Here is a 13,477-nt window from a genome sequence, read left to right on the forward strand (position 1 = left end):
GTATTGTTGCCGCCGGTGCCCTAGATGCAGTGTTTCCTACTACGAAACTGGTGATTCCCTGACCCTGACTGCTTTGGCCTGGCAAAGATACCTGCACAGATACAGCAGGTGGTGCGCTAAATGGTGGTCCTACACTGCCGGAAGGGATGTTGCGTTGATGACTAGCTTCATTGGCCGAGGGTGCAACAACCTTAAGGGACGTTTGGTAGTTAGTCCAAGCTTTCAAATGCATGGTGGTTAAATGTCTATGCATGCAACTAGTATTGAGACTTTTCAGATTCTGACCTCTGCTTAAGGAAGTAGAACATTTTTGACAGATGACTTTGCGCTGATCAATTGGATGTTGTTTAAAAAAATGCCAGACTGCACTCTTTCTAGCATCGGATACCTTTTCAGGCATTGCAGACTGAGCTTTAACCGGATGGCCACGCTGTCCTCCACCAGGTTTTGGCTTTGCCACGCGTTTTGGGCAAGATACGGGCCCGGCAGATGGAACCTGTGGCGATGTTGATGCCTGCTGCGGCCCCTCCTCCTCCTCTGCTTCAGAACTGCTGCCGCCTGCACCCTGTTCCCCCAATGGCTGCCAATCGGGGTCAAGAACTGGGTCATCTAATAACTCTTCTTGTACCTCCTGCGCAACTTCGTCTGTGTCACCGTGTCGTTCGGTGGTATAGCGTTCGTGATGGGGCAACATAGTCTCATCAGGGTCTGATTCTTGATCAGCACCCTGCGAGGGCAATGTTGTGGTCTGAGTCAAAGGACCAGCATAGTAGTCTGGCTGTGGCTGTGCGTCAGTGCACTCCATGTCAGATTCAATTTGTAATGGGCATGGACTGTTAACTGCTTCACTTTCTAAGCCAGGGACGGTATGTGTAAAGAGCTCCATGGAGTAACCCGTTGTGTCGCCTGCTGCATTCTTCTCTGTTGTTGTTTTTGCTGAAGAGGACAAGGAAGTGACTTGTCCCTGACCGTGAACATCCACTAACGACGCGCTGCTTTTACTTTTACCAGTTTCACGAGAGGAGGCAAAAGAGCTAGAGGCTGAGTCAGCAAGATAAGCCAAAACTTGCTCTTGCTGCTCCGGCTTTAAAAGCGGTTTTCCTAATCCCAGAAAAGGGAGCGTTCGAGGCCTTGTGTAGCCGGACGACGAACCTGGCTCCACAGCTCCAGACTTAGGTGCAATATTTTTTTCCCCACGACCACCTGATGCTCCACCACTACCACTACCCTCATTACCAGCTGACAATGAACGCCCCCGGCCACGACCTCTTCCACTAGACTTCCTCATTGTTTTAAAAACGTAACCAAACTAACGTTATTTGTTGCAGTCACACAACTTACATGGTGAGCTATAACTTCAGTATGATTTAGCTACCCCTTTACAGGTTGGTGAGACCACCGCGAAAATCAGGCACAATGTTACACACTCTTTTTTTGGTGGCTGCAAATTAGAGAGATGCCCCACACGCAGGACTGTCACTGAAGCACAAATGTTAATATTAATGTCACACTATTATTTGTTTTTTATTTTTATTTTTTTCAGGAACACTTTAGAAACCCCCCCAAAAAAAAAAAAATAGATTTTTGCAGGGAGAATTTAGAAAACAAATGTAACAAACTATATGCTTTCTATGGGCCACTGAGTGAGAGATGACGCACACAGGAATCAGGAGTGGCACACAAGCCCAGAGGCCAATATTTTTCTACCAATGATTGATGGAGTTATTTTCTCTGGTAGATTTTGGAACCCAAATCAAGGAAAAAAAATATAGGCTTTCTATGGACCACAATTGGAGAGAGAGAGAGAGAGAGAGAGAGAGAGAGAGAGATGGCACACCCAGGAGTCAAGACTGGCACACAAGCAGAAAGGCCAATATTAATCTCCCACTGTTTTTTTTTTTTTTTTTTTTTTTTCAGGGAGACTTTAGAAAAAAAAAAAATAAAAAAAATATGATTTTATCAGGAAGAATTTAGAAACCAAATAAAATAAAATGATTTTTTCAGGGAGAATTTAGAAAACAAATAAAACCAAAAATAGGCGTTCTATGGCCCACTGACTGAGAGATGACGCACACAGGAATCAGGAGTGGCACACAAGCCCAGAGGCCAATATTTTTCTACCAATGATTGATGGAGTTATTTTCTCTGGTAGATTTTGGAACCCAAATCAAGGAAAAAAAATATAGGCTTTCTATGGACCACAATTGGAGAGAGAGAGAGAGAGAGAGAGAGAGAGAGAGATGGCACACCCAGGAGTCAAGACTGGCACACAAGCAGAAAGGCCAATATTAATCTCCCACTGTTTTTTTTTTTTTTTTCAGGGAGACTTTAGAAAAAAAAAAAATAAAAAAAATATGATTTTATCAGGAAGAATTTAGAAACCAAATAAAATAAAATGATTTTTTCAGGGAGAATTTAGAAAACAAATAAAACCAAAAATAGGCGTTCTATGGCCCACTGACTGAGAGATGACGCACACAGGAATCAGGAGTGGCACACAAGCCCAGAGGCCAATATTTTTCTACCAATGATTGATGGAGTTATTTTCTCTGGTAGATTTTGGAACCCAAATCAAGGAAAAAAAATATAGGCTTTCTATGGACCACAATTGGAGAGAGAGAGAGAGAGAGAGAGAGAGAGAGAGAGATGGCACACCCAGGAGTCAAGACTGGCACACAAGCAGAAAGGCCAATATTAATCTCCCACTGTTTTTTTTTTTTTTTTTTCAGGGAGACTTTAGAAAAAAAAATAATAAAAAAAATATGATTTTATCAGGAAGAATTTAGAAACCAAATAAAATAAAATGATTTTTTCAGGGAGAATTTAGAAAACAAATAAAACCAAAAATAGGCGTTCTATGGCCCACTGACTGAGAGAGAGAGAGAGATGGAACGCTTAGTACTGGCACACAAGCCCAAAGGGCAATATTAATCTCCCTTTTTTTTTCCAGGGAGAATTTCTAAAACCCCCCCAAAAAAAAAATAGGCTTTCTATGGCCCACTATTTGTGAGAGAGATGGGACGCTCAGGACTGGCACAGATGGCACGCTCAGGACTGGCACAGAAGCCCAGAGGCCAATATTAATCTCCCTTTTTTTCTGGGAGAATTTATAAAACCAAAAAAATATTTAAATAGGCTTTCTATGGCCCACTATTTGTGAGAGAGATGGCACGCTCAGGACTGGCACAGATGGCACGCTCACAACTGGCACACAAGCCCAGAGGCCAATATTAATCTCCCTTTTTTCAGGGAAAATTTATAAAACCAAAAAAAAAATTAAATAGGCTTTCTATGGCCCACTATTTGTGAGAGAGATGGCACGCTCAGGACTGGCACAGATGGCACGCTCACAACTGGCACACAAGCCCAGAGGCCAATATTAATCTCCCTTTTTTTCAGGGAAAATTTATAAAACCAAAAAAAAAATTAAATAGGCTTTCTATGGCCCACTATTTGTGAGAGAGATGGGACGCTCAGGACTGGCACAGATGGCACGCTCAGGACTGGCACAGAAGCCCAGAGGCCAATATTAATCTCCCTTTTTTTCTGGGAGAATTTATAAAACCAAAAAAATATTTAAATAGGCTTTCTATGGCCCACTATTTGTGAGAGAGATGGCACGCTCAGGACTGGCACAGATGGCACGCTCACAACTGGCACACAAGCCCAGAGGCCAATATTAATCTCCCTTTTTTCAGGGAAAATTTATAAAACCAAAAAAAAAATTAAATAGGCTTTCTATGGCCCACTATTTGTGAGAGAGATGGGACGCTCAGGACTGGCACAGATGGCACGCTCAGGACTGGCACAGAAGCCCAGAGGCCAATATTAATCTCCCTTTTTTTCTGGGAGAATTTATAAAACCAAAAAAATATTTAAATAGGCTTTCTATGGCCCACTATTTGTGAGAGAGATGGCACGCTCAGGACTGGCACAGATGGCACGCTCACAACTGGCACACAAGCCCAGAGGCCAATATTAATCTCCCTTTTTTCAGGGAAAATTTATAAAACCAAAAAAAAAATTAAATAGGCTTTCTATGGCCCACTATTTGTGAGAGAGATGGCACGCTCAGGACTGGCACAGATGGCACGCTCACAACTGGCACACAAGCCCAGAGGCCAATATTAATCTCCCTTTTTTCAGGGAAAATTTATAAAACCAAAAAAAAAATTAAATAGGCTTTCTATGGCCCACTATTTGTGAGAGAGATGGGACGCTCAGGACTGGCACAGATGGCACGCTCAGGACTGGCACAGAAGCCCAGAGGCCAATATTAATCTCCCTTTTTTTCTGGGAGAATTTATAAAACCAAAAAAATATTTAAATAGGCTTTCTATGGCCCACTATTTGTGAGAGAGATGGCACGCTCAGGACTGGCACAGATGGCACGCTCACAACTGGCACACAAGCCCAGAGGCCAATATTAATCTCCCTTTTTTCAGGGAAAATTTATAAAACCAAAAAAAAAATTAAATAGGCTTTCTATGGCCCACTATTTGTGAGAGAGATGGGACGCTCAGGACTGGCACAGATGGCACGCTCAGGACTGGCACAGAAGCCCAGAGGCCAATATTAATCTCCCTTTTTTTCTGGGAGAATTTATAAAACCAAAAAAATATTTAAATAGGCTTTCTATGGCCCACTATTTGTGAGAGAGATGGCACGCTCAGGACTGGCACAGATGGCACGCTCACAACTGGCACACAAGCCCAGAGGCCAATATTAATCTCCCTTTTTTCAGGGAAAATTTATAAAACCAAAAAAAAAATTAAATAGGCTTTCTATGGCCCACTATTTGTGAGAGAGATGGCACACTCAGGACTGGCACACAAGCCCAAAGGCCAATATTAATCTCCCACTGTATTTTTATCAGGGAGAATTTATACACCCCACAAAAAAAAATACAGAAAAATGAAAAGGCTTTCTATGGCCCACTATGTGAGAGAGATGGCACACACAGGGATGGCACTCTAGCAGAAATGCCAAATTGCCAATCTTAATCTCCCACCAAAAAAAAAAAAAAAAAAAAAACAGGGAATGTCCTACAATTACTATCTCCCTGCCTGCAGTAATCTCAGCCAGGTATGGCAGGCAGCTACTATCTCCCTGCCTGCAGTAATCTCAGCCAGGTATGGCAGGCAGCAATAAGGAGTGGACTGATGCACAAATGAAATAAAAAGTGTGGACAAACAAAAAAGATAGCTGTGCAGAAAGGAAGGAACAAGAGGATTTGTGCTTTGAAAAAAGCAGTTGGTTTGCACAGCGGCGTACACACAGCAATGCAGCTATCAGGGAGCCTTCTAGGGCAGCCCAATGAGCTACAGCGCTGAGGGGAAAAAAAAAAAAAAAAAACTTCCACTGTCCCTGCACACCGAGGGTGGTGTTGGACAGTGCAAATCGCTGCAGCACAAGCGGTTTTGTGGTTAATGGACCCTGCCTAACGCTATCCCTGCTTCTGACAAAGCGGCAGCAACCTCTCCCTAAGCTCAGATCAGCAGCAGTAAGATGGCGGTCGGCGGGAACGCCTCTTTATAGCCCCTGTGACGTTGCAGACAGCAAGCCAATCACTGCAATGCCCTTCTCTAAGATGGTGGGGACCAGGACCTATGTCATCACGCTGCCCACACTCTGCGTTTACCTTCATTGGCTGAGAAATGGCGCTTTTCGCGTCATTGAAACGCGACTTTGGCGCGAAAGTCGCGTACCGCATGGCCGACCCCGCACAGGGGTCGGATCGGGTTTCATGAAACCCCGACTTAGCCAAAAGTCGGCGACTTTTGAAAATGTTCGACCCGTTTCGCTCAACCCTACTGGTAACCAGGGTAAACATTGGGTTACTAAGTGCGGCCCTGCGCTTAGTAACCCGATGTTTACCCTGGTTACCTGGGGACTTCGCATAGTTGGTCGCTGGAGAGCTGTCTGTGTGAAAGCTCTCCAGCGACCACACAGCGACGCTACAGCGATCGGCATCATTGTCTAGATCGCTGCAGCGTCGCTAAATGTCACGGTACCTTAACTGAAAAGATGGTAACAAATTGCAAGCTTTCAACACTCAACTACTCCTGCACTGAAATTAACTTTTTGGACACCATCATTAAGCTGCAGAACAATAAAATAGAGACATCCCTGTATAAGAAGCCAATCGACCGTCCAACATACCTTAAATGAGACCGTTTCCATCCAAAACACATAAAAAACTCTATTGTCTACAGCCAAGCCATCAGATGCAATCGTATATGTTCCAACCAAATGGATAGGGATGAACACCTGGGTCGCCTCAGAAAGACCTTTTTGAATCAGGGCTACCATCCAAGAACAATTGAAAATCAGATCACAAGAGCCACCAGAATATCAAGGAATCACCTGCTACATTACAAGGCTAAAGAAGAAAATAACCGGGTACCTCTAGTGGTTACCTACAATCCAAATCTGGAGGTGCTAAGGGGAGCTGCACGGAAATTACAACCTTTACTACAAAAAGATGCCCGCTTACAATCCATTTTTCCAGACCCCCCACTACTGTGTTTTAGGCAGCCTCCAAATCTAAGAAGCATCATTGTCGAGAGCTCCCTGTCCTCTCCAACAGCTGCAGGAACCTTTCCTTGCAACCAGAAAAAATGTAAAACCTGTCCATTTATAATGACCACGGACAAGATAAAGATTCCCAACTCACATCAAGACTACAAGATACCAGGTACATTCAGCTGCGTCACTTCTAATGTGGTGTACCTAATTATTTGTGCTAAATGTCCAACTGGCGGTCTGTATGTGGGGGAGACACGGCAGAAACTGAGAACAAGGATGAACTCTCACCGCCGTACAATAAGAGAAAAAAGAATGGATCTACCTGTAGCAATACATTTCTGTCTCCCAAATCATAACATTATGGACATGAAATTACTTGTGTTAAAAGGTAGCTTCAAATCGCAGAAAGATAGGAGAGTCTGGGAATATAAACTGATGACGACCTTTGACACTCTAACTGCAGGAATGAATGTGTCACATGGATTTATGTCTTTTTACATCAACTAAGGAACTTGCCCATCAGACCATGTGGGGTCGCCACAACAGAGACCCTAATCAGAGGACAATAAAACAATCCTTATCTAAGAATTGGCCCAATATTTATGGACATAACTGTTTATCACTCATGGTAATTCTGCTTCATGTCACCTGGCTTATCCATGGTTTTTTTTTCCCTTTTTTTTTTTCTATACTATGTTGTGCATAAATATGTGATTCTTCAGAATTTGTTTTAGTCTTTGCCTGATGAAGAGACGTATGTAGTCTCCAAAGCTTGCAATTTGTTACCATCTTTTCAGTTAGCCATTAAAAGGTATCAACCACTGAGGACTCTCAATTCTAAATATTTTTCTGCAGTGACTTGAGGAATCTGTGGTAGGATGGAATCTGTAGGCGAGGTGGGAGTCTAATGAGGACTGTCACTACAACTTCCTATCCATAAACTAACTGCATCCATTATGTTTCTCAGCAGTGCAGGATGCTTATAAAAAATGAATCCTGCTGTACTGCTTTCTTCTTACTTGCTGTTCAGCATTACTGGATGTGTTTGAAGAGGTAAAACTGGAATTCAGGTCACCTTCAATGTATTGTGACTGGATTTTAGTAATAGTTTTGAATATGTTACATTCTGCAATTTTGTATTTTAACCTTTCTAATTATCAAGTAGTGTTAATTCTCCATGCTTCTTTTTGTAGCAAAATACGGGAACAACTAGGCATGAAACCACTTCCAAGAGACAAGTTTTCCCCATTCTCATCACCAATGGAGCCCTATGGAAGCCGAAAAAGGAAGGTATTACGTTACATACACTGAATGAAGAATCCTCACACAACGGGCAGCAAACCCGAGCTTTCAATTACTATTCTTCCATGCCAATAGCAGTTAAATTCCTTCTGCATATAACAGCTAGGTATCGCCATCCAGATGTCTTCCCCTTCTTACGTGGGATGGAAATGTGCATCACAAGTTTCATGACAGATTGAGGTGTACAGCATTGGATTGTGCGGTCACAGAAATAGTCAGATTCTTGATCTGTGGCTGGGAACTAAATAATCAAGGCTCTGTCAATTCCTGAATGCACCAATCAATTTGAGCTGAAGTATTGCTTCCACAGTAAGATGGTTGCTAACAAGACAGCATCACAATCTGCATCATTAGAAATGCGGAGAAGGAACTCTGAGGCTTCCTAATATGCAGAGATCACCAATAGCAGCCTAGTATCAGCAATGTGTATTACCTGGAGCTGAAAGGAAGGCACACTTAATTTATCATTGGTATGTTTGGAGAATATGTATAAGAAAAAAATACCTGCAAAGACTTGTGTCCTATACAAAAGATATATCCTAAACACCCCTTTAACCCTTCCCTTCGCATCCAATTTTCAATTTTTTTTATTGTTTTCTTTTTCCCTTCTTCCAAGAGCCATATCTTTTTTTATTTTACCATCCACATACTTTATATGAGGACTTGCTTTTTACAGGAGGAGTTCTAGTTTTGAATTACACTATTCATTTTCCCTATTATGAAATTCAAGCCCAGGACTGGGATCACTACAGCAGGATGTTGGTTATAGCAACAGGAAAACATCTGCTGTAGAAAGGAGGAAGATAGGAGTGCAGCAAAGGTCAGGCAGATGTTGGTGGTAGGGGACTCTATAATATTAGGCAAGGTCATCTGCCGCCGTGACTGAATGCTAAACAGTGTGTTGTCTGCTGGGTTCTCAGGTCCGGCATATTGCAGATCGGATAGACATTGTTGGGTGGGCCTGGGGAAAACCCAGTGGTCTTGGTACACATTGGTTCCAATGACAACGTTAAAAGGAGATGGAAGGTTCTTAAAAGCGATTGCTGGAAACTATGTGAGAAGCTGAAGGCCAGGACCTCCAAGGTGGTGTTTACAGAAATACTGCAGGTGCCAGGAGCATCGCTAGAAAGATAGCATAAGCTTAGGGAGATAAATAGCTTAGAAATTAATGCAGGATGGAAGGGTTTGGGTTCATGGAGAACTAGGACAACTACTCTTTCCGGTAGGATCTTAAAGACCCCGTAGCCATCTTTCAGCCTGGGGTCACCATTGAGACCATTGGCAGAATGCGATCATAATCTTGTTGTGCCGATGGGAGCAGAGAGGGAGCTTCCTGTCTCTGCGATGCCTTTCGATGTCGCTGTAACTATTGACAGCAACATATGAGAGTTTAACCCCTTTCTGACATCGGACGTACTATCCCGTCCATGTGGGGTGGGCCCCTATGACCATGGACGGGATAGTACGTCCAGCGCGATCGGCGGCGCTCACGGGGGGAGCGCCGCCGATCGCGGCCGGGTGTCAGCTGCCTATCGCAGCTGACATCCGGCACTATGTGCCAGGAGCGGTCACGGACCGCCCCTGGCACATTAACCCCTGGCACACCGCGATCAAAGATGATCGCGATGTGCCGGCGGTGCAGGGAAGCACCGCGCAGGGAGGGGGCTCCCTGCGGGCTTCCCTGAGCCCCCCGCAGCAACGCGATGTGATCGCGTTGCTGCGAGGGTCTTACCTCCCTCCCTCCCTGCTCGAGCCCCGGATCCAAGATGGCCGCGGATCCAGGTCCTGCAGGGAGGGAGGTGGCTTCACAGAAGCCTGCTCAGAGCAGGCACTGTGAAGCAGCCTGCACTGATATCAGATCGGTGATCTGACAGAGTGCTGTGCAAACTGTCAGATCACCGATCTGTGATGTCCCCCCACTGGGACAAAGTAAAAAAGTTAAAAAAAAAATTTCAAATGTGTAAAAAAAAATAAAAAAAATATTCCAAAATAATGAAAAAAAAAAAAAAATATTATTCCCATAAATACATTTCTTTATCTAAATAAAAAAAACAAAACAATAAAAGTACACATATTTAGTATCGCCGCGTCCGTAACGGCCCGACCTATAAAACTGGCCCACTAGTTAACCACTTCAGTAAACAACACCGTAAGAAAAAAAAAGAAAAAACGAGGCAAAAAACAACGCTTTATTATCATACCGCCGAACAAAAAGTGGAATAACACGCGATCAAAAAGACAGATATAAATAACCATGGTACCGCTGAAAACGTCATCTTGTCCCGCAAAAAACAAGCCGCCATACAGCATCATCAGCAAAAAAATAAAAAAGTTATAGTCCTGAGAATAAAGCGATGCCAAAATAATTATTTTTTCTATAAAATAGTTTTTATCGTATAAAAGCGCCAAAACATAAAAAAATGATATAAATGAGGTGTCGCTGTAATCATACTGACCCGAAGAATAAAACTGCTTTATCAATTTTACCAAACGCGGAACGGTATAAACGCCTCCCCCAAAAGAAATTCATGAATAGCTGGTTTTTGGTCATTCTGCCTCACAAAAATCGGAATAAAAAGCGATCAAAAAATGTCACGTGCCCGAAAATGTTACCAATAAAAACATCAACTCGTCCCGCAAAAAACAAGACCTCACATGACTCTGTGGACCAAAATATAGAAAAATTATAGCTCTCAAAATGTGGTAACGCAAAAAATATTTTTTGCAATAAAAAGCGTCTTTCAGTGTGTGACGGCTGCCAATCATAAAAATCCGCTAAAAAAACCGCTATAAAAGTAAATCAAACCCCCCTTCATCACCCCCTTAGTTAGGGAAAAATTAAAAAAATGTATTTATTTCCATTTTCCCATTAGGGTTAGGGCTAGGGCTAGGGTTAGGGTTAGGGCTAGGGTTAGGGTTAGGGTTAGGGCTAGGGTTAGGGTTAGGGCTAGGGTTAGGGCTAGGGTTAGGGCTAGGGTTAGGGCCAGGGTTAGGGCTAGGGTTAGGATTAGGGCTAGGGCTACAGTTTGGGTTGGGGCTAAAGTTACAGTTAGGGTTTAGATTACATTTACGGTTGGGATTAGGGTTAGGGGTGTGTCTGGGTTAGAGGTGTGGTTAGGGTTACTGTTGGGATTAGGGTTAGGGATGTGTTTGGATTAGGGTTTCAGTTATAATTGTGGGGTTTCCACTGTTTAGGCACATCAGGGGCTCTCCAAACGCGACATGGCGTCCGATCTCAATTCCAGCCAATTCTGCGTTGAAAAAGTAAAACAGTGCTTCTTCCCTTCCGAGCTCTCCCGTGTGCCCAAACAGGGGTTTACCCCAACATATGGGGTATCAGCGTACTCAGGACAAATAGGACAACAACTTTTGGGGTCCAATTTCTCTTGTTACCCTTGGGAAAATACAAAACTCGGGGCTAAAACATATTTTTTGTGGGAAAAAAAGATTTTTTATTTTCACAGCTCTGCGTTATAAACTGTAGTGAAACACTTGGGGGTTCAAAGCTATCACAACACATCTAGATGAGTTCCTTAGGGGGTCTAGTTTCCAAAATGGTGTCATTTGTGGGAGGTTTCTACTGTTTAGGTACATTAGGGGTTCTGCAAATGCAATGTGACACCTGCAGACCATTCCATCTAAGTCCTCATTCCAAATGGAGCTCCTTCCCTTCCGAGCCCTCCCATGCGCCCAAACAGTGGTTCCCCCCCACATATGGGGTATCAGCGCACTCAGGACAAATTGGACAACAAATTGTGGGGTCGAATTTCTCCTGTTACCCTCGGGAAAATACAAAACTGGGGGCTAAAAAATAATTTTTGTGGGAAAAAATTTTTGTTTTATTTTTAAGGCTCTGCATTATAAACTTCTGTGAAGCACTTGGTGGGTCAAAGTGCTCACCACACCTCTAGATAAGTTCCTTAGGGGGTCTACTTTCCAAAATGGTGTCACTTGTGGGGGGTTTCAATGTTTAGGCACATCAGTGGCTCTTCAAACGCAACATGGCGTCCCATCTCAATTCCTGTCAATTTTGCATTGAAAAGTCAAACGGCGCTCCTTCCCTTCCGAGCTCTCCCATCCGCCCAAACAGTGGTTTACCCCCACATATGGGCTATCAGCGTACTCAGGACAAATTGTACAACAACTTTTGTGGTCCAATTTCTTTTCTTACCCTTGGGAAAATAAAAAATTGGGGGCGAAAAGATAATTTTTGTGAAAAAATATGATTTTTTATTTCTACGGTTCTACATTATAAACTTCTGTGAAGCACTTGGTGGGTCAAAGTGCTCACCACACCTCTAGATAAGTTCCTTAGGGGGTCTACTTTCCAAAATGGTGTCACTTGTGGGGGGTTTCAATGTTTAGCCACATCAGGGGCTCTACAAACGAAACATGGCGTTCCATCTCAATTCCAGTCAATTTTGCATTGAAAAGTCAAATGGCACTCCTTCGCTTCCGAGCTCTGCCATGCGCCCAAACAGTGGTTTACCCCCACATGTGGGGTATTGGCATACTCAGGACAAATTGTACAACAATGTTTGGGGTCCATTTTCTCCTGTTACCCTTGGTAAAATAAAACAAATTGGAGCTGAAGTAAATTTTTTGTGAAAAAAAGTTAAATGTTCATTTTTATTTAAACATTCAAAAAATTCCTGTGAAGCACCAGAAGGGTTAATAAACTTCTTGAATATGGTTTTGAGCACCTTGAGGGGTGTAGTTTTTAGAATGGTGTCACACTTGGGTATTTTCTATCATATAGACCCCTCAAAATGACTTCAAATGAGATGTGGTCCCTAAAATAAAATGGTGTTGTAGAAATGAGAAATTGCTGGTCAACTTTTAACCCTTATAACTCCCTAACAAAAAAAAATTTTGGTTCCAAAATTGTGCTGATGTAAAGTAGACATGTGGGAAATGTTACTTATTAAGTATTTTGTGTGACATATCTCTGTGATTTAATTGCATCAAAATTCAAAGTTGGAAAATTGCGAAATTTTCATAATTTTCGCCAAATTTCTGTTTTTTTCACAAATAAACGCAGGTACTATCAAAGAATTTTTACCATTGTCATGAAGTACAATATGTCACGAGAAAACAATGTCAGAATCACCAGGATCCATTGAAGCGTTCCAGAGTTATAACCTCATAAAGGGACAGTGGTCAGAATTGTAAAAATTGGCCCGGTCATTAACGTGCAAACCACCCTTGGGGGTAAAGGGGTTAAATGCTTGCGATCGGTGCTAGCCCCAATCGTGGGTGTTGCTTCAGGGTGTCAGCTCTCATATAAAGCTGACGCCCGCATTTGATTGCGGCGGCGCTCATCGTGAGCTGGTACGTTCATCATGAATTAAGAGACCACTGCAAAATTTTCAGTTTGTCCGATTTTTCTTTTTATGGGTACATTTTTGAGTAAAATGTAAATTGTTCTTTTATTCTATAAACTACTGACAACATTTCTCCAAAGTTCCAAGCAATTAATTTTGTATTTATTTTCTGAAAATGAGAAATGGTCAAAATAACAAAATATGCATTGCTTGCAGACCTCAAATAATGCAAAAAAAAAAAAAACAAGTTCACAATTATTTAGAAACAACAATGCTAATGTTTTAACTCCGAAAGAGTTCAGAAATCAATATTTTGTGGAATA

At 42.6% G+C, this 13,477-nt stretch overlaps 1 protein-coding gene across 2 annotated transcripts in view; it reads left to right on the forward strand.

Annotated features, from left to right (window-relative positions):
* The window catches only part of CFAP410 (cilia and flagella associated protein 410), a 249,374-nt gene that overhangs the window by 195,438 nt on the left and 40,459 nt on the right, over positions 1-13,477 (forward strand). For both annotated transcript variants that reach the window (XM_069733765.1, XM_069733766.1), the window contains one exon: positions 7,722-7,818. In XM_069733765.1, coding sequence (XP_069589866.1) covers positions 7,722-7,818 — 97 coding nt within the window. The remainder of the gene's footprint in view (positions 1-7,721; positions 7,819-13,477) is intronic.

The sequence above is a fragment of the Ranitomeya imitator genome, chromosome 7 (assembly GCF_032444005.1).
Source record: "Ranitomeya imitator isolate aRanImi1 chromosome 7, aRanImi1.pri, whole genome shotgun sequence".
In the NCBI taxonomy this organism is placed as follows: Eukaryota; Metazoa; Chordata; class Amphibia; order Anura; family Dendrobatidae; genus Ranitomeya; species Ranitomeya imitator.